Consider the following 24,803-nt stretch of genomic DNA (forward strand, 5'->3'; position numbering starts at 1 on the left):
TGCCAACACACACACAACATGCCTCAACATGATAACTCAACAAAGCAGCAACAACACACTAACACGCCAACACCACAACACGCTAACATGCCAACACACACACAACATGCCTCAACATGATAACTCAACAAAGCAGCAACAACACACTAACACGCCAACACCACAACACGCTAACATGCCAACACACACACAACATGCCTCAACATGATAACTCAACAAAGCAGCAACAACACACTAACACGCCAACACCACAACACGCTAACATGCCAACACACACACAACATGCCTCAACATGATAACTCAACAAAGCAGCAACAACACACTAACACGCCAACACCACAACACGCTAACATGCCAACACACACACAACATGCCTCAACATGATAACTCAACAAAGCAGCAACAACACACTAACACGCCAACACCACAACACGCTAACATGCCAACACACACACAACATGCCTCAACATGATAACTCAACAAAGCAGCAACAACACACTAACACGCCAACACCACAACACGCTAACATGCCACACACACACAACATGCCTCAACATGATAACTCAACAAAGCAGCAACAACACACTAACACGCCAACACCACAACACGCTAACATGCCAACACACACACAACATGCCTCAACATGATAACTCAACAAAGCAGCAACAACACACTAACACGCCAACACCACAACACGCTAACATGCCAACACACACACAACATGCCTCAACATGATAACTCAACAAAGCAGCAACAACACACTAACACGCCAACACCACAACACGCTAACATGCCAACACACACACAACATGCCTCAACATGATAACTCAACAAAGCAGCAACAACACACTAACACGCCAACACCACAACACGCTAACATGCCAACACACACACAACATGCCTCAACATGATAACTCAACAAAGCAGCAACAACACACTAACACGCCAACACCACAACACGCTAACATGCCAACACACACACAACATGCCTCAACATGATAACTCAACAAAGCAGCAACAACACACTAACACGCCAACACCACAACACGCTAACATGCCAACACACACACAACATGCCTCAACATGATAACTCAACAAAGCAGCAACAACACACTAACACGCCAACACCACAACACGCTAACATGCCAACACACACACAACATGCCTCAACATGATAACTCAACAAAGCAGCTACAACACACTAACACGCCAACACCACAACACGCTAACATGCCAACACACACACAACATGCCTCAACATGATAACTCAACAAAGCAGCAACAACACACTAACACGCCAACACCACAACACGCTAACATGCCAACACACACACAACATGCCTCAACATGATAACTCAACAAAGCAGCAACAACACACTAACACGCCAACACCACAACACGCTAACATGCCAACACACACACAACATGCCTCAACATGATAACTCAACAAAGCAGCAACAACACACTAACACGCCAACACCACAACACGCTAACATGCCAACACACACACAACATGCCTCAACATGATAACTCAACAAAGCAGCAACAACACACTAACACGCCAACACCACAACACGCTAACATGCCAACACACACACAACATGCCTCAACATGATAACTCAACAAAGCAGCAACAACACACTAACACGCCAACACCACAACACGCTAACATGCCAACACACACACAACATGCCTCAACATGATAACTCAACAAAGCAGCAACAACACACTAACACGCCAACACCACAACACGCTAACATGCCAACACACACACAACATGCCTCAACATGATAACTCAACAAAGCAGCAACAACACACTAACACGCCAACACCACAACACGCTAACATGCCAACACACACACAACATGCCTCAACATGATAACTCAACAAAGCAGCAACAACACACTAACACGCCAACACCACAACACGCTAACATGCCAACACACACACAACATGCCTCAACATGATAACTCAACAAAGCAGCAACAACACACTAACACGCCAACACCACAACACGCTAACATGCCAACACACACACAACATGCCTCAACATGATAACTCAACAAAGCAGCAACAACACACTAACACGCCAACACCACAACACGCTAACATGCCAACACACACACAACATGCCTCAACATGATAACTCAACAAAGCAGCAACAACACACTAACACGCCAACACCACAACACGCTAACATGCCAACACACACACAACATGCCTCAACATGATAACTCAACAAAGCAGCAACAACACACTAACACGCCAACACCACAACACGCTAACATGCCAACACACACACAACATGCCTCAACATGATAACTCAACAAAGCAGCAACAACACACTAACACGCCAACACCACAACACGCTAACATGCCAACACACACACAACATGCCTCAACATGATAACTCAACAAAGCAGCAACAACACACTAACACGCCAACACCACAACACGCTAACATGCCAACACACACACAACATGCCTCAACATGATAACTCAACAAAGCAGCTACAACACACTAACACGCCAACACCACAACACGCTAACATGCCAACACACACACAACATGCCTCAACATGATAACTCAACAAAGCAGCAACAACACACTAACACGCCAACACCACAACACGCTAACATGCCAACACACACACAACATGCCTCAACATGATAACTCAACAAAGCAGCAACAACACACTAACACGCCAACACCACAACACGCTAACATGCCAACACACACACAACATGCCTCAACATGATAACTCAACAAAGCAGCAACAACACACTAACACGCCAACACCACAACACGCTAACATGCCAACACACACACAACATGCCTCAACATGATAACTCAACAAAGCAGCAACAACACACTAACACGCCAACACCACAACACGCTAACATGCCAACACACACACAACATGCCTCAACATGATAACTCAACAAAGCAGCAACAACACACTAACACGCCAACACCACAACACGCTAACATGCCAACACACACACAACATGCCTCAACATGATAACTCAACAAAGCAGCAACAACACACTAACACGCCAACACCACAACACGCTAACATGCCAACACACACACAACATGCCTCAATATGATAACTCAACAAAGCAGCAACATCACACTAACACGCCAACACCACAACACGCTAACATGCCAACACACACACAACATGCCTCAACATGATAACTCAACAAAGCAGCTACAACACACTAACACGCCAACACCACAACACGCTAACATGCCAACACACACACAACATGCCTCAACATGATAACTCAACAAAGCAGCAACAACACACTAACACGCCAACACCACAACACGCTAACATGCCAACACACACACAACATGCCTCAATATGATAACTCAACAAAGCAGCAACATCACACTAACACGCCAACACCACAACACGCTAACATGCCAACACACACACAACATGCCTCAACATGATAACTCAACAAAGCAGCTACAACACACTAACACGCCAACACCACAACACACTAACATGCCAACACACACACAACATGCCTCAACATGATAACTCAACAAAGCAGCTACAACACACTAACACGCCAACACCACAACACGCTAACATGCCAACACACACACAACATGCCTCAACATGATAACTCAACAAAGCAGCTACAACACACTAACACGCCAACACCACAACACGCTAACATGCCAACACACACACAACATGCCTCAACATGATAACTCAACAAAGCAGCTACAACACACTAACACGCCAACACCACAACACGCTAACATGCCAACACACACACAACATGCCTCAACATGATAACTCAACAAAGCAGCAACATCACACTAACACGCCAACACCACAACACGCTAACATGCCAACACACACACAACATGCCTCAACATGATAACTCAACAAAGCAGCTACAACACACTAACACGCCAACACCACAACACGCTAACATGCCAACACACACACAACATGCCTCAACATGATAACTCAACAAAGCAGCAACAACACACTAACACGCCAACACCACAACACGCTAACATGCCAACACACACACAACATGCCTCAATATGATAACTCAACAAAGCAGCAACATCACACTAACACGCCAACACCACAACACGCTAACATGCCAACACACACACAACATGCCTCAACATGATAACTCAACAAAGCAGCAACAACACACTAACACGCCAACACCACAACACGCTAACATGCCAACACACACACAACATGCCTCAACATGATAACTCAACAAAGCAGCTACAACACACTAACACGCCAACACCACAACACGCTAACATGCCAACACACACACAACATGCCTCAACATGATAACTCAACAAAGCAGCTACAACACACTAACACGCCAACACCACAACACGCTAACATGCCAACACACACACAACATGCCTCAACATGATAACTCAACAAAGCAGCTTACAACACACTAACACGCCAACACCACAACACGCTAACATGCCAACACACACACAACATGCCTCAACATGATAACTCAACAAAGCAGCAACAACACACTAACACGCCAACACCACAACACGCTAACATGCCAACACACACACAACATGCCTCAACATGATAACTCAACAAAGCAGCAACAACACACTAACACGCCAACACCACAACACGCTAACATGCCAACACACACACAACATGCCTCAACATGATAACTCAACAAAGCAGCAACAACACACTAACACGCCAACACCACAACACGCTAACATGCCAACACACACACAACATGCCTCAATATGATAACTCAACAAAGCAGCAACATCACACTAACACGCCAACACCACAACACGCTAACATGCCAACACACACACAACATGCCTCAACATGATAACTCAACAAAGCAGCTACAACACACTAACACGCCAACACCACAACACGCTAACATGCCAACACACACACAACATGCCTCAACATGATAACTCAACAAAGCAGCAACAACACACTAACACGCCAACACCACAACACGCTAACATGCCAACACACACACAACATGCCTCAATATGATAACTCAACAAAGCAGCAACATCACACTAACACGCCAACACCACAACACGCTAACATGCCAACACACACACAACATGCCTCAACATGATAACTCAACAAAGCAGCTACAACACACTAACACGCCAACACCACAACACGCTAACATGCCAACACACACACAACATGCCTCAACATGATAACTCAACAAAGCAGCAACAACACACTAACACGCCAACACCACAACACGCTAACATGCCAACACACACACAACATGCCTCAACATGATAACTCAACAAAGCAGCTACAACACACTAACACGCCAACACCACAACACGCTAACATGCCAACACACACACAACATGCCTCAACATGATAACTCAACAAAGCAGCTACAACACACTAACACGCCAACACCACAACACGCTAACATGCCAACACACACACAACATGCCTCAACATGATAACTCAACAAAGCAGCAACATCACACTAACACGCCAACACCACAACACGCTAACATGCCAACACACACACAACATGCCTCAACATGATAACTCAACAAAGCAGCTACAACACACTAACACGCCAACACCACAACACGCTAACATGCCAACACACACACAACATGCCTCAACATGATAACTCAACAAAGCAGCAACAACACACTAACACGCCAACACCACAACACGCTAACATGCCAACACACACACAACATGCCTCAATATGATAACTCAACAAAGCAGCAACATCACACTAACACGCCAACACCACAACACGCTAACATGCCAACACACACACAACATGCCTCAACATGATAACTCAACAAAGCAGCAACAACACACTAACACGCCAACACCACAACACGCTAACATGCCAACACACACACAACATGCCTCAACATGATAACTCAACAAAGCAGCTACAACACACTAACACGCCAACACCACAACACGCTAACATGCCAACACACACACAACATGCCTCAACATGATAACTCAACAAAGCAGCTACAACACACTAACACGCCAACACCACAACACGCTAACATGCCAACACACACACAACATGCCTCAACATGATAACTCAACAAAGCAGCTACAACACACTAACACGCCAACACCACAACACGCTAACATGCCAACACACACACAACATGCCTCAACATGATAACTCAACAAAGCAGCAACAACACACTAACACGCCAACACCACAACACGCTAACATGCCAACACACACACAACATGCCTCAACATGATAACTCAACAAAGCAGCTACAACACACTAACACGCCAACACCACAACACGCTAACATGCCAACACACACACAACATGCCTCAACATGATAACTCAACAAAGCAGCTACAACACACTAACACGCCAACACCACAACACGCTAACATGCCAACACACACACAACATGCCTCAATATGATAACTCAACAAAGCAGCAACATCACACTAACACGCCAACACCACAACACGCTAACATGCCAACACACACACAACATGCCTCAACATAACTCAACAAAGCAGCAACAACACACTAACACGCCAACACCACAACACGCTAACATGCCAACACACACACAACATGCCTCAACATGATAACTCAACAAAGCAGCTACAACACACTAACACGCCAACACCACAACACGCTAACATGCCAACACACACACAACATGCCTCAACATGATAACTCAACAAAGCAGCTACAACACACTAACACGCCAACACCACAACACGCTAACATGCCAACACACACACAACATGCCTCAACATGATAACTCAACAAAGCAGCTACAACACACTAACACGCCAACACCACAACACGCTAACATGCCAACACACACACAACATGCCTCAACATGATAACTCAACAAAGCAGCAACAACACACTAACACGCCAACACCACAACACGCTAACATGCCAACACACACACAACATGCCTCAACATGATAACTCAACAAAGCAGCTACAACACACTAACACGCCAACACCACAACACGCTAACATGCCAACACACACACAACATGCCTCAACATGATAACTCAACAAAGCAGCTACAACACACTAACACGCCAACACCACAACACGCTAACATGCCAACACACACACAACATGCCTCAACATGATAACTCAACAAAGCAGCAACAACACACTAACACGCCAACACCACAACACGCTAACATGCCAACACACACACATGCCTCAACATGATAACTCAACAAAGCAGCAACAACACACTAACACGCCAACACCACAACACGCTAACATGCCAACACACACACAACATGCCTCAACATGATAACTCAACAAAGCAGCTACAACACACTAACACGCCAACACCACAACACGCTAACATGCCAACACACACACATGCCTCAACATGATAACTCAACAAAGCAGCATCACACTAACACGCCAACACCACAACACGCTAACATGCCAACACACACACAACATGCCTCAACATGATAACTCAACAAAGCAGCAACAACACACTAACACGCCAACACCACAACACGCTAACATGCCAACACACACACAACATGCCTCAACATGATAACTCAACAAAGCAGCAACAACACACTAACACGCCAACACCACAACACGCTAACATGCCAACACACACACAACATGCCTCAACATGATAACTCAACAAAGCAGCAACAACACACTAACACGCCAACACCACAACACGCTAACATGCCAACACACACACAACATGCCTCAACATGATAACTCAACAAAGCAGCTACAACACACTACACGCCAACACCACAACACGCTAACATGCCAACACACACACATGCCTCAACATGATAACTCAACAAAGCAGCATCACACTAACACGCCAACACCACAACACGCTAACATGCCAACACACACACAACATGCCTCAACATGATAACTCAACAAAGCAGCAACAACACACTAACACGCCAACACCACAACACGCTAACATGCCAACACACACACAACATGCCTCAACATGATAACTCAACAAAGCAGCAACAACACACTAACACGCCAACACCACAACACGCTAACATGCCAACACACACACAACATGCCTCAACATGATAACTCAACAAAGCAGCAACAACACACTAACACGCCAACACCACAACACGCTAACATGCCAACACACACACAACATGCCTCAACATGATAACTCAACAAAGCAGCAACAACACACTAACACGCCAACACCACAACACGCTAACATGCCAACACACACACAACATGCCTCAACATGATAACTCAACAAAGCAGCAACAACACACTAACACGCAACAACACACCAACACCACAACACGCTAACATGCCAACACACACACAACATGCCTCAACATGATAACTCAACAAAGCAGCAACAACACACTAACACGGCAACAACACACCACAACACGCTAACATGCCAACACACAAACATGCCTCAACATGATAACTCAACAAAGCAGCAACAACACACTAACACGGCAACAACACACCACAACACACTAACATGCCAACACACAAACATGCATCAACATAACTCAACAAAGCAGCAACAACACACTAACACACCAACAACACGCCAAGACGGCAACAACATGCCAAGACGGCAACAACATGGCAACAACACGCTAACACACCAACAACACGCCAAGACGGCAACAACATGGCAACAACATGCCAAGACGGCAACAACATGGCAACAACATGCCAAGACGGCAACAACATGGCAACAACATGCCAAGACGGCAACAACATGGCAACAACATGGTAACAACACGCTAACACACCAACAACACGCCAAGATGGCCACAACATGGCAACAACACGCCAAGACGGCAACAACATGGCAACAACACGCCAAGACTGCAACAACATGGCAACAACACGCCAAGACGGCAACAACATGGCAACAACACGCTAAGACGGCAACAACATGGCAACAACACGCTAACACACCAACAACACGCCAAGACTGCAACAACATGGCAACAACACGCCAAGACGGCAACAACATGGCAACAACACGCCAAGACGGCAACAACACGCTAACACACCAACAACACGCCAAGACGGCAACAACATGGCAACAACACGCTAACACACCAACAACACGCCAAGACGGCAACAACATGGCAACAACACGCTAACACACCAACAACACGCCAAGACGGCAACAACATGGCAACAACACGCCAAGACGGCAATAAATGAGAGAAGTGCTGACACACCTGTGTTGTTGTTCCAGCTCACCACCTGCGAGGGTTCATGGCCACTCACGTAAAAAACCTGCTCTGCGTCCTTAGTGATGGCCGCGTGGGCGGAGCCTGCGGGGATGTGGGCGGGAGGCTTGTGGTGATTGACAGCCCACACGTGCAGACAGGAGGCAGCTGCACACGTGGACACAAGGAAGCGCTCGTAGAAAAGGACACGCGTGATTGGAGCGTCGGAACCGCAAAAAACGTCCAGCAAGGCTCCGGTGGTCACCGACCACACCTGACACACACACGCACACGCACACACAGAGTTAAATCCAACACAAAGTTAAAAGAGTGTGTGTGTGGCGTCACACTCGTATGAGCTGGTCGATGGCGCCGGTGGCGATGAGTCGCGTGTCAGGCGAGACGCAAGCACACAGGACGCCGGCGTCATGTTTGAGTTGGAGAAAACTATGGATGGAGTCAATGTGGATGTTGAAGAGGCTCAAAGTGACATCACTTCCTGTGAGATCACATGACACACATTTTAAAGCAAGCTAAGATGCTTCCTTTAGCTTCAATGCTAACTTTACCCGCTAAGAGGATTTTCTCATCAGCAGTGACAGAAAACAAAGATGGCCGCACAGGAAAGTGGACACGCGAGTGCTTTCCCGACCTGGAGATCTAGAGTCACATGATCAGGATGAGGATCAGGCGTGTCACCTGAGCGGAGGAGAACACACCTGGTAGAGAAAGCCTTCAGAGGAAACCAGGAAGACTTTTGCACGCTTGGGGAGTGTGACGCTGTTGATGGCCGTCAAAGTCCGCCCCCAGTCTTCCAGCTGGATGGCCACACCTGAAGCTCCGCCTCCAGGCCCCAATATTCTCACCTGGCCCGAGTCAGACAGAACCATCACGGAATCCTCCAGAATTCCCAGACACAGCGAGCCGTCATGGCCGGCGAGCAGGAGCGTGGGCACGCCGTCTGACGTCAACATGGACACCTGCACAGGAGGAGGGGGAGGAGGAGGAGACTGTCAACATAGACACCTGCATAGGAGGAGGGGAAGGAGGAGACTGTCAACATGGACACCTGCACAGGAGGAGGGGGAGGAGGAGGAGACTGTCAACATAGACACCTGCATAGGAGGAGGGGAAGGAGGAGACTGTCAACATGGACACCTGCACAGGAGGAGGGGGAGGAGGAGGAGACTGTCAACATGGACACCTGCATAGGAGGAGGGGAAGGAGGAGGAGACTGTCAACATAGACACCTGCATAGGAGGAGGGGAAGGAGGAGACTGTCAACATGGACACCTGCACAGGAGGAGGAGGAGACTGTCAACATAGACACCTGCATAGGAGGAGGGGGAGGAGGAGGAGACTGTCAACATGGACACCTGCATAGGAGGAGGGGGAGGAGGAGGAGACTGTCAACATGGACACCTGCATAGGAGGAGGGGGAGGAGGAGGAGGAGGAGGAGGAGGAGGAGACTGTCAACATGGACACCTGCATAGGAGGAGGGGGAGGAGGAGGAGACTGTCAACATGGACACCTGCATAGGAGGAGGGGGAGGAGGAGGAGACTGTCAACATGGACACCTGCATAGGAGGAGGGGGAGGAGGAGACTGTCAACATAGACACCTGCATAGGAGGAGGGGGGAGGAGGAGACTGTCAACATGGACACCTGCACAGGAGGAGGGGGAGGAGGAGGAGACTGTCAACATGGACACCTGCACAGGAGGAGGGGAGGAGGAGGAGACTGTCAACATAGACACCTGCATAGGAGGAGGGGGAGGAGGAGACTGTCAACATAGACACCTGCATAGGAGGAGGAGGAGGAGGAGGAGGAGGAGGAGGAGGAGGAGACTGTCAACATGGACACCTGCATAGGAGGAGGGGGAGGAGGAGGAGACTGTCAACATGGACACCTGCATAGGAGGAGGGGGAGGAGGAGACTGTCAACATAGACACCTGCATAGGAGGAGGGGGAGGAGGAGACTGTCAACATGGACACCTGCACAGGAGGAGGGGGAGGAGGAGGAGACTGTCAACATGGACACCTGCACAGGAGGAGGGGGAGGAGGAGGAGACTGTCAACATAGACACCTGCATAGGAGGAGGGGGAGGAGGAGACTGTCAACATAGACACCTGCATAGGAGGAGGAGGAGGAGGAGACTGTCAACATAGACACCTGCATAGGAGGAGGAGGAGGAGGAGACTGTCAACATAGACACCTGCATAGGAGGAGGGGGAGGAGGAGGAGACTGTCAACATAGACACCTGCATAGGAGGAGGGGGAGGAGGAGGAGACTGTCAACATAGACACCTGCATAGGAGGAGGGGGAGGAGGAGGAGACTGTCAACATAGACACCTGCATAGGAGGAGGGGAAGGAGGAGGAGACTGTCAACATGGACACCTGCATAGGAGGAGGGGGAGGAGGAGGAGGAGGAGGAGACTGTCAACATAGACACCTGCATAGGAGGAGGGGGAGGAGGAGGAGACTGTCAACATGGACACCTGCACAGGAGGAGGGGGAGGAGGAGGAGACTGTCAACATGGACACCTGCACAGGAGGAGGAGGAGGAGGAGGAGGAGACTGTCAACATGGACACCTGCACAGGAGGAGGGGGAGGAGGAGGAGACTGTCAACATGGACACCTGCACAGGAGGAGGCAGAGGAGGAGGAGACTGTCAACATGGACACCTGCATAGGAGGAGGCAGAGGAGGAGGAGACTGTCAACATGGACACCTGCACAGGAGGAGGGGGAGGAGGAGGAGACTGTCAACATGGACACCTGCACAGGAGGCGGAGGAGGAGGAGGAGACTGTCAACATGGACACCTGCACAGGAGGAGGAGGAGGAGGAGACTGTCAACATGGACACCTGCACAGGAGGAGGAGGAGGAGGAGGAGGAGACTGTCAACATGGACACCTGCATAGGAGGAGGGGGAGGAGGAGGAGGAGGAGACTGTCAACATGGACACCTGCACGGGAGGAGGGGGAGGAGGAGGAGGAGGAGGAGGAGACTGTCAACATGGACACCTGCACGGGAGGAGGGGGAGGTGGAGGAGGAGGAGGAGGAGGAGACTGTCAACATGGACACCTGCACAGGAGGAGGGGGAGGAGGAGGAGACTGTCAACATGGACACCTGCACAGGAGGAGGGGGAGGAGGAGGAGACTGTCAACATAGACACCTGCATAGGAGGAGGGGAAGGAGGAGACTGTCAACATAGACACCTGCATAGGAGGAGGGGGAGGAGGAGACTGTCAACATGGACACCTGCACAGGAGGAGGAGGAGGAGGAGGAGACTGTCAACATAGACACCTGCATAGGAGGAGGGGAAGGAGGAGACTGTCAACATGGACACCTGCACAGGAGGAGGGGGAGGAGGAGGAGACTGTCAACATGGACACCTGCACAGGAGGAGGCAGAGGAGGAGGAGGAGGAGGAGACTGTCAACATGGACACCTGCACAGGAGGCGGAGGAGGAGGAGGAGACTGTCAACATGGACACCTGCACAGGAGGAGGAGGAGGAGGAGACTGTCAACATGGACACCTGCACAGGAGGAGGGAGGAGGAGGAGGAGGAGACTGTCAACATGGACACCTGCATAGGAGGAGGGGGAGGAGGAGGAGGAGGAGGAGGAGGAGACTGTCAACATGGACACCTGCACGGGAGGAGGGGGAGGAGGAGGAGGAGGAGGAGGAGGAGACTGTCAACATGGACACCTGCACGGGAGGAGGGGGAGGTGGAGGAGGAGGAGGAGGAGGAGACTGTCAACATGGACACCTGCACGGGAGGAGGGGGAGGTGTAGGAGGAGGAGGAGGAGGAGGAGGAGGAGGAGACTGTCAACATGGACACCTGCACGGGAGGAGGGGGAGGTGTAGGAGGAGGAGGAGGCGGAGACTGTCAACATGGACACCTGCACGGGAGGTGTAGGAGGAGGAGGAGGCGGAGACTGTCAACATGGACACCTGCACGGGAGGTGTAGGAGGAGGAGGAGGCGGAGACTGTGCCGTACCTGCGTCCTGTTGTAGGCGAAGATCAGCTGACCACACAGGTGCAAGCGGACCGGTGAGGGGGTGTGGTCAACAGGCCACGCCTCTTGAACGCACAGCAATTGTTGGCCGCTTGTCAGGCTCCACCTCTTCAAAGAGCCATCAGCACCCAATGAGAGGCAGTGGGCGGGGCTTTGGATCAGCTTAAGTGACAAGATGGCGGCTGCGGGAGCAAAGTTTGTTTAATGTTTAAGGAAGATGGCGTGACTTGGCGTGGACCAACCCGTGTGAGCGCTCAGCGTGCGTTCAAGATGTCCGTCAGCGAGGCTCCAGACCGCCACCACGCCTTCGTCTGAACCGGCGACTAGAAGCTGCGCCTCCACGCTGACGTCCACGCAGACCACACCTGAAGACACAGCGAGGGAGTGATGCATCGTGCGTGTGCGGCGGGAATGGCGTGACCTCTGACCTCCTCTCAGGCCCGTCAGCGTGTGCTGCAACGCCCCCCCAGGCGGCGGCAGGAAGCTGCACTTGGGGATGAGGACGGGCTGGGAACACGTCAGCAAGAACTCCTCACACTGGCTGCACAGTCGGCCAATCAGTGAAGGGAAGGGCGTGGCTAAGTGCCGCAGTCGCGCCAGCAGCTCCGTGTACAAGTGCGACGCCCCTGGGTAGGAGGGAGAAGAAAATGGCAGCCGGCGTGGAGACATGTGAGGCAACTTGATGTAACGGACCATCCAGGAAGTCCAGACCAGGCTCCATGAGGACCAGAGCGTCCCGCAGGAGGCGGGTCTCCGTGCAGTCCATGTAGAGGGAGCACTGGTCCAAGTCCTGGATCACACTGGACACGCCCATTACGGCGCTCTTACAGAAAAGCCACTCAGCGCTGCCTGACGCACACAGGAAGTGACAAACAGGAAGTGGTTGTCTTTCTCAGTTCTGACAAGGACCCACCGAGGACGTCCCGACGTAGCTCCTCCCACAGGCCGGCGTGCAGCAGGTGATACGGCAACTCCTGAAGCTTCCTGACGTTGGCTAAATCTGGAGCAAACCACAGCGGCTGGGGCGGGACCTGACACATGCCACAGCCAATCAGGTGAGGGATCCAACGCCACGCTCCTTAACTGCATACCTTTCTGTCAGCGACCAGCAGCGTCAGGCCCGGGAGAGCCACCGGCTTCAGTTTCCCACACCACACGCCCTGAAAGTACTCTGCCATGATGGTCAAGCTCCGCCCCCTGCGCTCCGTGGTCAGATAGCGTGCTGAGACCGCCTCCAACAGACACCTGATTGAATCAGAGACAAGATTAGGTCTTTGAGGAGACATCTGATGGAACGGTTACAAAAAGTGTTCATCACCGCTCCCTGAAGGCGATGGCGGCAACGCCACACGTCCATCGCTCTTCCAGGTGGTCCTCCAGGTCCCTTTGGAGGCGGGACCACAGCAGGGGGGGCAACCGAATCAGGGCGGGCGTCTGGGGGAGGGAAAACTTGTACACCTCGCTGATGATATCATTGTCCAGCGACATGATGTCACGTAGCTCCGCCTCCAGCAGGCCTTCCCTGTGGTCACATGATGATGTCACCGCTTTTAAGGGTCTCAGCATTAGCATTGCCAAACAGGCTAGGCTAACATTAGCATTACCACCACTCAACTGAGAACAAAAGACTTGTTCGTCGTGTCAGTGATTCTCAAGCTGTGGTACGCTGTCTCCATCTAGTGGCACGCTTCATTAAATATTCAAACACAGTGTTACTATTCAAACTGTGTGTAATGTTAGTGGCCAAAATAATAAATATACTCATCAAATAAAAAATCTACCTTGCTTTTAATGAATACTTAGGTCTACTACACTACTGTATTTAATGTTGTCATTATGGTGGTACTTAATGAATACTTAGGTCTACTACACTACTGTATTTAATGTTGTCATTATGGTGGTACTTAATGAATACTTAGTACTACTACACTACTGTATTTAATGTTGTCATTATGGTGGTACTTAATGAATACTTAGGTCTACTACACTACTGTATTTAATGTTGTCATTATGGTGGTACTTAATGAATACTTAGGTCTACTACACTACTGTATTTAATGTTGTCATTATGGTGGTACTTAATGAATACTTAGGTCTACTACACTACTGTATTTAATGTTGTCATTATGGTATGGTGGTACTTAATGAATACTTAGGTCTACTACACTACTGTATTTAATGTTGTCATGATGGTGGTACTTAATGAATACTTAGGTCTACTACACTACTGTATTTAATGTTGTCATTATGGTGGTACTTAATGAATACTTAGGTCTACTACACTACTGTATTTAATGTTGTCATTATGGTATGGTGGTACTTAATGAATACTTAGGTCTACTACACTACTGTATTTAATGTTGTCATAATGGTGGTACTTAATGAATACTTAGGTCTACTACACTACTGTATTTAATGTTGTCATTATGGTGGTACTTAATGAATACTTAGGTCTACTACACTACTGTATTTAATGTTGTCATTATAGTGGTACTTAATGAATACTTAGGTGTACTACACTACTGTATTTAATGTTGTCATTATGGTGGTACTTAATGAATACTTAGGTCTACTACACTACTGTATTTAATGTTGTCATTATGGTGGTACTTAATGAATACTTAGGTCTACTACACTACTGTATTTAATGTTGTCATTATGGTGGTACTTAATGAATACTTAGGTCTACTACACTACTGTATTTAATGTTGTCATGATGGTGGTACTTAATGAATACTTAGGTCTACTACACTACTGTATTTAATGTTGTCATTATGGTGGTACTTAATGAATACTTAGGTCTACTACACTACTGTATTTAATGTTGTCATTATGGTGGTACTTAATGAATACTTAGGTCTACTACACTACTGTATTTAATGATGTCATTATGGTGGTACTTAATGAATACTTAGGTCTACTACACTACTGTATTTAATGATGGTGGTACTTAATGAATACTTAGGTCTACTACACTACTGTATTTAATGATGGTGGTACTTAATGAATACTTAGGTCTATTACACTACTGTATTTAATGTTGTCATAATGGTGGTACTTAATGAATACTTAGGTCTACTACACTACTGTATTTAATGATGTCATTATGGTGGTACTTAATGAATACTTAGGTCTACTACACTACTGTATTTAATGTTGTCATTATGGTGGTACTTAATGAATACTTAGGTCTACTACACTACTGTATTTAATGTTGTCATAATGGTGGTACTTAATGAATACTTAGGTCTACTACACTACTGTATTTAATGTTGTCATTATGGTGGTACTTAATGAATACTTAGGTCTACTACACTACTGTATTTAATGTTGTCATTATGGTGGTACTTAATGAATACTTAGGTCTACTACACTACTGTATTTAATGTTGTCATTATGGTGGTACTTAATGAATACTTAGTACTACTACACTACTGTATTTAATGTTGTCATTATGGTGGTACTTAATGAATACTTAGGTCTACTACACTACTGTATTTAATGTTGTCATTATGGTGGTACTTAATGAATACTTAGGTCTACTACACTACTGTATTTAATGTTGTCATTATGGTATGGTGGTACTTAATGAATACTTAGGTCTACTACACTACTGTATTTAATGTTGTCATGATGGTGGTACTTAATGAATACTTAGGTCTACTACACTACTGTATTTAATGTTGTCATTATGGTGGTACTTAATGAATACTTAGGTCTACTACACTACTGTATTTAATGTTGTCATTATAGTGGTACTTAATGAATACTTAGGTGTACTACACTACTGTATTTAATGTTGTCATTATGGTGGTACTTAATGAATACTTAGGTCTACTACACTACTGTATTTAATGTTGTCATTATGGTGGTACTTAATGAATACTTAGGTCTACTACACTACTGTATTTAATGTTGTCATTATGGTGGTACTTAATGAATACTTAGGTCTACTACACTACTGTATTTAATGTTGTCATGATGGTGGTACTTAATGAATACTTAGGTCTACTACACTACTGTATTTAATGTTGTCATGATGGTGGTACTTAATGAATACTTAGGTCTACTACACTACTGTATTTAATGTTGTCATTATGGTGGTACTTAATGAATACTTAGGTCTACTACACTACTGTATTTAATGTTGTCATCATGGTGGTACTTAATGAATACTTAGGTCTACTACACTACTGTATTTAATGTTGTCATTATGGTGGTACTTAATGAATACTTAGGTCTACTACACTACTGTATTTAATGATGTCATTATGGTGGTACTTAATGAATACTTAGGTCTACTACACTACTGTATTTAATGATGGTGGTACTTAATGAATACTTAGGTCTACTACACTACTGTATTTAATGATGGTGGTACTTAATGAATACTTAGGTCTATTACACTACTGTATTTAATGTTGTCATAATGGTGGTACTTAATGAATACTTAGGTCTACTACACTACTGTATTTAATGATGTCATTATGGTGGTACTTAATGAATACTTAGGTCTACTACACTACTGTATTTAATGTTGTCATTATGGTGGTACTTAATGAATACTTAGGTCTACTACACTACTGTATTTAATGTTGTCATAATGGTGGTACTTAATGAATACTTAGGTCTACTACACTACTGTATTTAATGTTGTCATTATGGTGGTACTTAATGAATACTTAGGTCTACTACACTACTGTATTTAATGTTGTCATTATGGTGGTACTTAATGAATACTTAGGTCTACTACACTACTGTATTTAATGTTGTCATTATGGTGGTACTTAATGAATACTTAGGTCTACTACACTACTGTATTTAATGTTGTCATTATGGTATGGTGGTACTTAATGAATACTTAGGTCTACTACACTACTGTATTTAATGTTGTCATGATGGTGGTACTTAATGAATACTTAGGTCTACTACACTACTGTATTTAATGTTGTCATTATGGTGGTACTTAATGAATACTTAGGTCTACTACACTACTGTATTTAATGTTGTCATTATAGTGGTACTTAATGAATACTTAGGTGTACTACACTACTGTATTTAATGTTGTCATTATGGTGGTACTTAATGAATACTTAGGTCTACTACACTACTGTATTTAATGTTGTCATTATGGTGGTACTTAATGAATACTTAGGTCTACTACACTACTGTATTTAATGTTGTCATGATGGTGGTACTTAATGAATACTTAGGTCTACTACACTACTGTATTTAATGTTGTCATTATGGTGGTACTTAATGAATACTTAGGTCTACTACACTACTGTATTTAATGTTGTCATCATGGTGGTACTTAATGAATACTTAGGTCTACTACACTACTGTATTTAATGTTGTCATTATGGTGGTACTTAATGAATACTTAGGTCTACTACACTACTGTATTTAATGATGTCATTATGGTGGTACTTAATGAATACTTAGGTCTACTACACTACTGTATTTAATGTTGTCATTATGGTGGTACTTAATGAATACTTAGGTCTACTACACTACTGTATTTAATGTTGTCATTATGGTGGTACTTAATGAATACTTAGGTCTACTACACTACTGTATTTAATGTTGTCATTATGGTGGTACTTAATGAATACTTAGGTCTACTACACTACTGTATTTAATGTTGTCATAATGGTGGTACTTAATGAATACTTAGGTCTACTACACTACTGTATTTAATGTTGTCATTATGGTGGTACTTAATGAATACTTAGGTCTACTACACTACTGTATTTAATGTTGTCATTATGGTGGTACTTAATGAATACTTAGGTCTACTACACTACTGTATTTAATGTTGTCATTATGGTGGTACTTAATGAATACTTAGGTCTACTACACTACTGTATTTAATGTTGTCATTATGGTATGGTGGTACTTAATGAATACTTAGGTCTACTACACTACTGTATTTAATGTTGTCATGATGGTGGTACTTAATGAATACTTAGGTCTACTACACTACTGTATTTAATGTTGTCATTATGGTGGTACTTAATGAATACTTAGGTCTACTACACTACTGTATTTAATGTTGTCATTATAGTGGTACTTAATGAATACTTAGGTGTACTACACTACTGTATTTAATGTTGTCATTATGGTGGTACTTAATGAATACTTAGGTCTACTACACTACTGTATTTAATGTTGTCATTATGGTGGTACTTAATGAATACTTAGGTCTACTACACTACTGTATTTAATGTTGTCATGATGGTGGTACTTAATGAATACTTAGGTCTACTACACTACTGTATTTAATGTTGTCATTATGGTGGTACTTAATGAATACTTAGGTCTACTACACTACTGTATTTAATGTTGTCATTATGGTGGTACTTAATGAATACTTAGGTCTACTACACTACTGTATTTAATGTTGTCATTATGGTGGTACTTAATGAATACTTAGGTCTACTACACTACTGTATTTAATGTTGTCATGATGGTGGTACTTAATGAATACTTAGGTCTACTACACTACTGTATTTAATGTTGTCATTATGGTGGTACTTAATGAATACTTAGGTCTACTACACTACTGTATTTAATGTTGTCATTATAGTGGTACTTAATGAATACTTAGGTGTACTACACTACTGTATTTAATGTTGTCATTATGGTGGTACTTAATGAATACTTAGGTCTACTACACTACTGTATTTAATGTTGTCATTATGGTGGTACTTAATGAATACTTAGGTCTACTACACTACTGTATTTAATGTTGTCATTATGGTGGTACTTAATGAATACTTAGGTCTACTACACTACTGTATTTAATGTTGTCATGATGGTGGTACTTAATGAATACTTAGGTCTACTACACTACTGTATTTAATGTTGTCATGATGGTGGTACTTAATGAATACTTAGGTCTACTACACTACTGTATTTAATGTTGTCATTATGGTGGTACTTAATGAATACTTAGGTCTACTACACTACTGTATTTAATGTTGTCATTATGGTGGTACTTAATGAATACTTAGGTCTACTACACTACTGTATTTAATGTTGTCATCATGGTGGTACTTAATGAATACTTAGGTCTACTACACTACTGTATTTAATGTTGTCATTATGGTGGTACTTAATGAATACTTAGGTCTACTACACTACTGTATTTAATGTTGTCATTATGGTGGTACTTAATGAATACTTAGGTCTACTACACTACTGTATTTAATGTTGTCATTATGGTGGTACTTAATGAATACTTAGGTCTACTACACTACTGTATTTAATGTTGTCATCATGGTGGTACTTAATGAATACTTAGGTCTACTACACTACTGTATTTAATGATGGTGGTACTTAATGAATACTTAGGTCTACTACACTACTGTATTTAATGATGGTGGTACTTAATGAATACTTAGGTCTACTACACTACTGTATTTAATGTTGTCATTATGGTGGTACTTAATGAATACTTAGGTCTACTACACTACTGTATTTAATGTTGTCATCATGGTGGTACTTAATGAATACTTAGGTCTACTACACTACTGTATTTAATGTTGTCATTATGGTGGTACTTAATGAATACTTAGGTCTACTACACTACTGTATTTAATGATGTCATTATGGTGGTACTTAATGAATACTTAGGTCTACTACACTACTGTATTTAATGATGGTGGTACTTAATGAATACTTAGGTCTACTACACTACTGTATTTAATGATGGTGGTACTTAATGAATACTTAGGTCTATTACACTACTGTATTTAATGTTGTCATTATGGTGGTACTTAATGAATACTTAGGTCTACTACACTACTGTATTTAATGATGTCATTATGGTGGTACTTAATGAATACTTAGGTCTACTACACTACTGTATTTAATGATGGTGGTACTTAATGAATACTTAGGTCTACTACACTACTGTATTTAATGATGGTGGTACTTAATGAATACTTAGGTCTATTACACTACTGTATTTAATGTTGTCATAATGGTGGTACTTAATGAATACTTAGGTCTACTACACTACTGTATTTAATGTTGTCATCATGGTGGTACTTAATGAATACTTAGGTCTACTACACTACTGTATTTAATGTTGTCATTATGGTGGTACTTAATGAATACTTAGGTCTACTACACTACTGTATTTAATGTTGTCATTATGGTGGTACTTAATGAATACTTAGGTCTACTACACTACTGTATTTAATGTTGTCATTATGGTGGTACTTAATGAATACTTAGGTCTACTACACTACTGTATTTAATGTTGTCATTATGGTGGTACTTAATGAATACTTAGGTCTACTACACTACTGTATTTAATGTTGTCATTATGGTGGTACTTAATGAATACTTAGGTCTACTACACTACTGTATTTAATGTTGTCATTATGGTGGTACTTAATGAATACTTAGGTCTACTACACTACTGTATTTAATGTTGTCATAATGGTGGTACTTAATGAATACTTAGGTCTACTACACTACTGTATTTAATGTTGTCATTATGGTGGTACTTAATGAATACTTAGGTCTACTACACTACTGTATTTAATGTTGTCATAATGGTGGTACTTAATGAATACTTAGGTCTACTACACTACTGTATTTAATGTTGTCATCATGGTGGTACTTAATGAATACTTAGGTCTACTACACTACTGTATTTAATGTTGTCATAATGGTGGTACTTAATGAATACTTAGGTCTACTACACTACTGTATTTAATGTTGTCATAATGGTGGTTAGAGTGTTTTCTGAGGTGGTATGCGGTGAAAAGTTTGAGAACCACTGATTTATGCTAATGAGTGACCTAGACGCATTATGGGCGTGGCCAGATTGACAAAACTCACCTGGCCAGTGCGATGTAGCCCAAAGCCCCGCCCACCATCTCCCTGCCGTGTTTCTCTTCCAGCATGAGGAAAAGCTCAGACATCATTTCCTGTGCGTTGGCGCCCAAGCAAAGCCGCGTCAGCGGGGTGGAGGACATCCAGCGTTTAGCGGCAGACACGATAAGTCGGAGGTGTACGGGACACCCCGTCGAGTCGAAACACTGCAGTGCGGCGCCGGCCTGCTCGGGGGTCAAAGTTCGCTGGCACGCGCTGAGCTGCGACTCCATGATGCGTCGGCCGTCTTCGCGCGTCAGACGTTCCACTTGGAAGAAATGTTCCACAGACTTCAGCTTGAGGCGCGCGGCGGCGAAGGCCTCGCTGTTGGTGTCCATGGAGACGACAAGGTGGACGTTGGGCGGCAGCTCTTGGGGCAGCCAGCAGAGAGCGCGATGGCGCTCGCACAATCGGTCCACACCATCCAAGACCACGAGCAGCACGTCGCCCTGTTGGGAAACCGAGAGCAAAAGTTCCTGAAAGAAGCTGACCGTTCCCTGGTGCGTGCTCAGCGAGGTGGGCGGGGCCAAACCACAGGCCAGACAGATCTGGAGGCAGACGCTGAGGAGGAGACGGTCGACGTCTTCTCTCTGGAGATGGCGAGCACCGAGCAACCTGACCACCACCGTGGCCCGCGCCTCCAGCACGGTGCGCATCTCCTGCACCAGCTTACATAAGAGCGCCGTCTTGCCCATACCGGCGGCACCGTGCACCACCAGCGGCCCGTGACGGACGTTGGTGGCCTCCCACATGGCGAGGCACAGCTTGGCCAGAAGCCCCTCCCTACCATGGAGGCCGCGGCACATCTGGCCGCTCAAGGCAAGATGGCGGCTGACCTCTTCCGCCAGCCGCCCGTGTTTGGTGTCTTCCATGCTTCCCCAAACTTTCCTGGGCCCGCCCTCCTTCAGAACTTGTAGTGCCGCCATGACCCTGGCCTTCATCTGACACACAAACTGCTCGCTCATGGCGTCCAGGTACTGAGCGTGCTCCTTGCGTCTGGGCTCGATGGCCCCCCTGCTGAGCTCCACCCAGTGCACGTTCACCATGTCCTTGCACGAGGCGTAGAGGCGGGACTTGAGGCCGGCGAGGAGGCCCTGTGCTTCCGCATCCAACAGCCCATCGCCCGTGGCGTCCATGAACCTGGCAAGACGTCTCGGCCCGCCCCTCGCCAAGCGAGGGATCTCACGAATAAAGAGCAGTGCTGAGGTGCCGTCGCCGTCCTTCTCGAACCCGTGCTCCAACTCTTGCTCTGTGACTGCAAACGACAGGACAACACATTAGTTAGCCCAGTGTTTCTTACCATAGGGCCGGGTCCCATTTTTGATCCGTGAGCCCCTCCTAGAAGGACATCAAAAATATCTCTTCTCCAGCTGTGGTCCGTGTGGGCCGCAGCGGTACTCCCTTGCAATACACTTTTGTATGTGTATATGTACATATATATATATATATATATATATATATTTGTGCGTGATCTGACCCGATGTGAAGAAGACGCTTCGCTCCTTCGCCGTGATGTCGCCGGCAGCCTCGGCCTCGCCAGCAGCGAAGCGCAGTTGCCGCAACAAGCTCGCCTCAATTACACGCCAAGAAGCCCCCTCCTCGTCAGACTGCGTTGCACGCTCAGGCCGGAGGTCGCTGTAGTGGAGGAAGTGAGTCGTGACTGGCTGCAGGAAGTAGGTGGGCGGGACCGCGTTGTCGTCCCTCATGTACCAGTTAGTCAGAAGACTAACGGCATCGGGTTTGTTAGCCAGTTTGGACACAAGCAGCTCAAACTGTTTGTGCGGGATCCCAGCAGGAAGTGGTCGGTGGCCGTAGCGGTTCCCCAGCAGAGCCTTGGGAACCCAAACAGGAAGTGAAATGCAGGGACACACGGGGAGCGCCGCGAACACTCACCACAAAGGCGGGACCGGCAGACATCTTCTTGCTGATGGAGATCTCTCGCAGGGAAAGCTCACAGGTGTCGTGCTCCCCCGACGTCACCTTTCCAATCCCCCAGCGCAGGTCCACCACCTAAACAGGAAGTGACATAATTGAATGAGCCACGCCCACCACCGTGGCTTCCAGATGGAGGCGGACTGACCTCAAACGCCAAGCCCATACTGCGGCAAAAAGCGAGGACTTGTGGGTATGCTTTCTCCAGGAGAGCCCTCCTCTCGCCGCTCATGTCTGCAAGTCACAGACTGCAAGGGTAAACCGAGGGTGTCCAAAGTGTGGCCCGCAGCTGTCTTAACGGCCCGCGGCACAATATAGAAATACTATTACAAAACACAAAGAAAAAGTGGCATAAAAGAGCAAACAGTTGAAATGTAACAAGAAAAAGTGGCAATATCGACACTAATAACACAGAGCTGTTTTTTAAATGTAAAACTGTTATTGCTCAAAATATAATAACGAATCAAAATCAATGTTGTCTTGGATTATTGACTTACAGAAGGCTCCGTTCAGTTCAATTATTTATTTCATTCATAAAAAATCAAACAGAGGAATAAAATAAAAAACATCAACATAACATTAAAGTAAAAGATGAATGAAAAGGAGCAGAAAGAAGGTACAAACTTATATCTTCCCTCTATTTTCACAAATACAACAATTGACATTTAAAGTCGGCAACTACAAAGCCATATTTTCATTTTACAACA

General features: G+C 45.5%; 1 protein-coding gene across 1 annotated transcript in view; it reads right to left on the reverse strand.

Annotated features, from left to right (window-relative positions):
- The window catches only part of LOC133644092 (NACHT domain- and WD repeat-containing protein 1-like), a 24,884-nt gene extending 630 nt beyond the window's left edge, over positions 1-24,254 (reverse strand). The window contains exons 1-15 of the mRNA XM_062038415.1: positions 24,245-24,254; positions 24,058-24,174; positions 23,642-23,996; positions 22,132-23,419; positions 14,594-14,797; positions 14,367-14,520; positions 14,189-14,306; positions 13,969-14,124; positions 13,704-13,901; positions 13,518-13,640; positions 13,258-13,457; positions 9,963-10,225; positions 9,815-9,897; positions 9,596-9,744; positions 9,255-9,519 (exon numbers count right to left, since the gene is read on the reverse strand). Of these exons, the coding sequence (XP_061894399.1) occupies positions 9,255-9,519; positions 9,596-9,744; positions 9,815-9,897; positions 9,963-10,225; positions 13,258-13,457; positions 13,518-13,640; positions 13,704-13,901; positions 13,969-14,124; positions 14,189-14,306; positions 14,367-14,520; positions 14,594-14,797; positions 22,132-23,419; positions 23,642-23,996; positions 24,058-24,081 (3,580 nt within the window). The 5' untranslated portion in view covers positions 24,082-24,174; positions 24,245-24,254. The remainder of the gene's footprint in view (positions 1-9,254; positions 9,520-9,595; positions 9,745-9,814; positions 9,898-9,962; positions 10,226-13,257; positions 13,458-13,517; positions 13,641-13,703; positions 13,902-13,968; positions 14,125-14,188; positions 14,307-14,366; positions 14,521-14,593; positions 14,798-22,131; positions 23,420-23,641; positions 23,997-24,057; positions 24,175-24,244) is intronic.
- Between the last annotated feature and the right edge of the window lie 549 nt (positions 24,255-24,803).

The sequence above is a fragment of the Entelurus aequoreus genome, linkage group LG27 (assembly GCF_033978785.1).
Source record: "Entelurus aequoreus isolate RoL-2023_Sb linkage group LG27, RoL_Eaeq_v1.1, whole genome shotgun sequence".
In the NCBI taxonomy this organism is placed as follows: Eukaryota; Metazoa; Chordata; class Actinopteri; order Syngnathiformes; family Syngnathidae; genus Entelurus; species Entelurus aequoreus.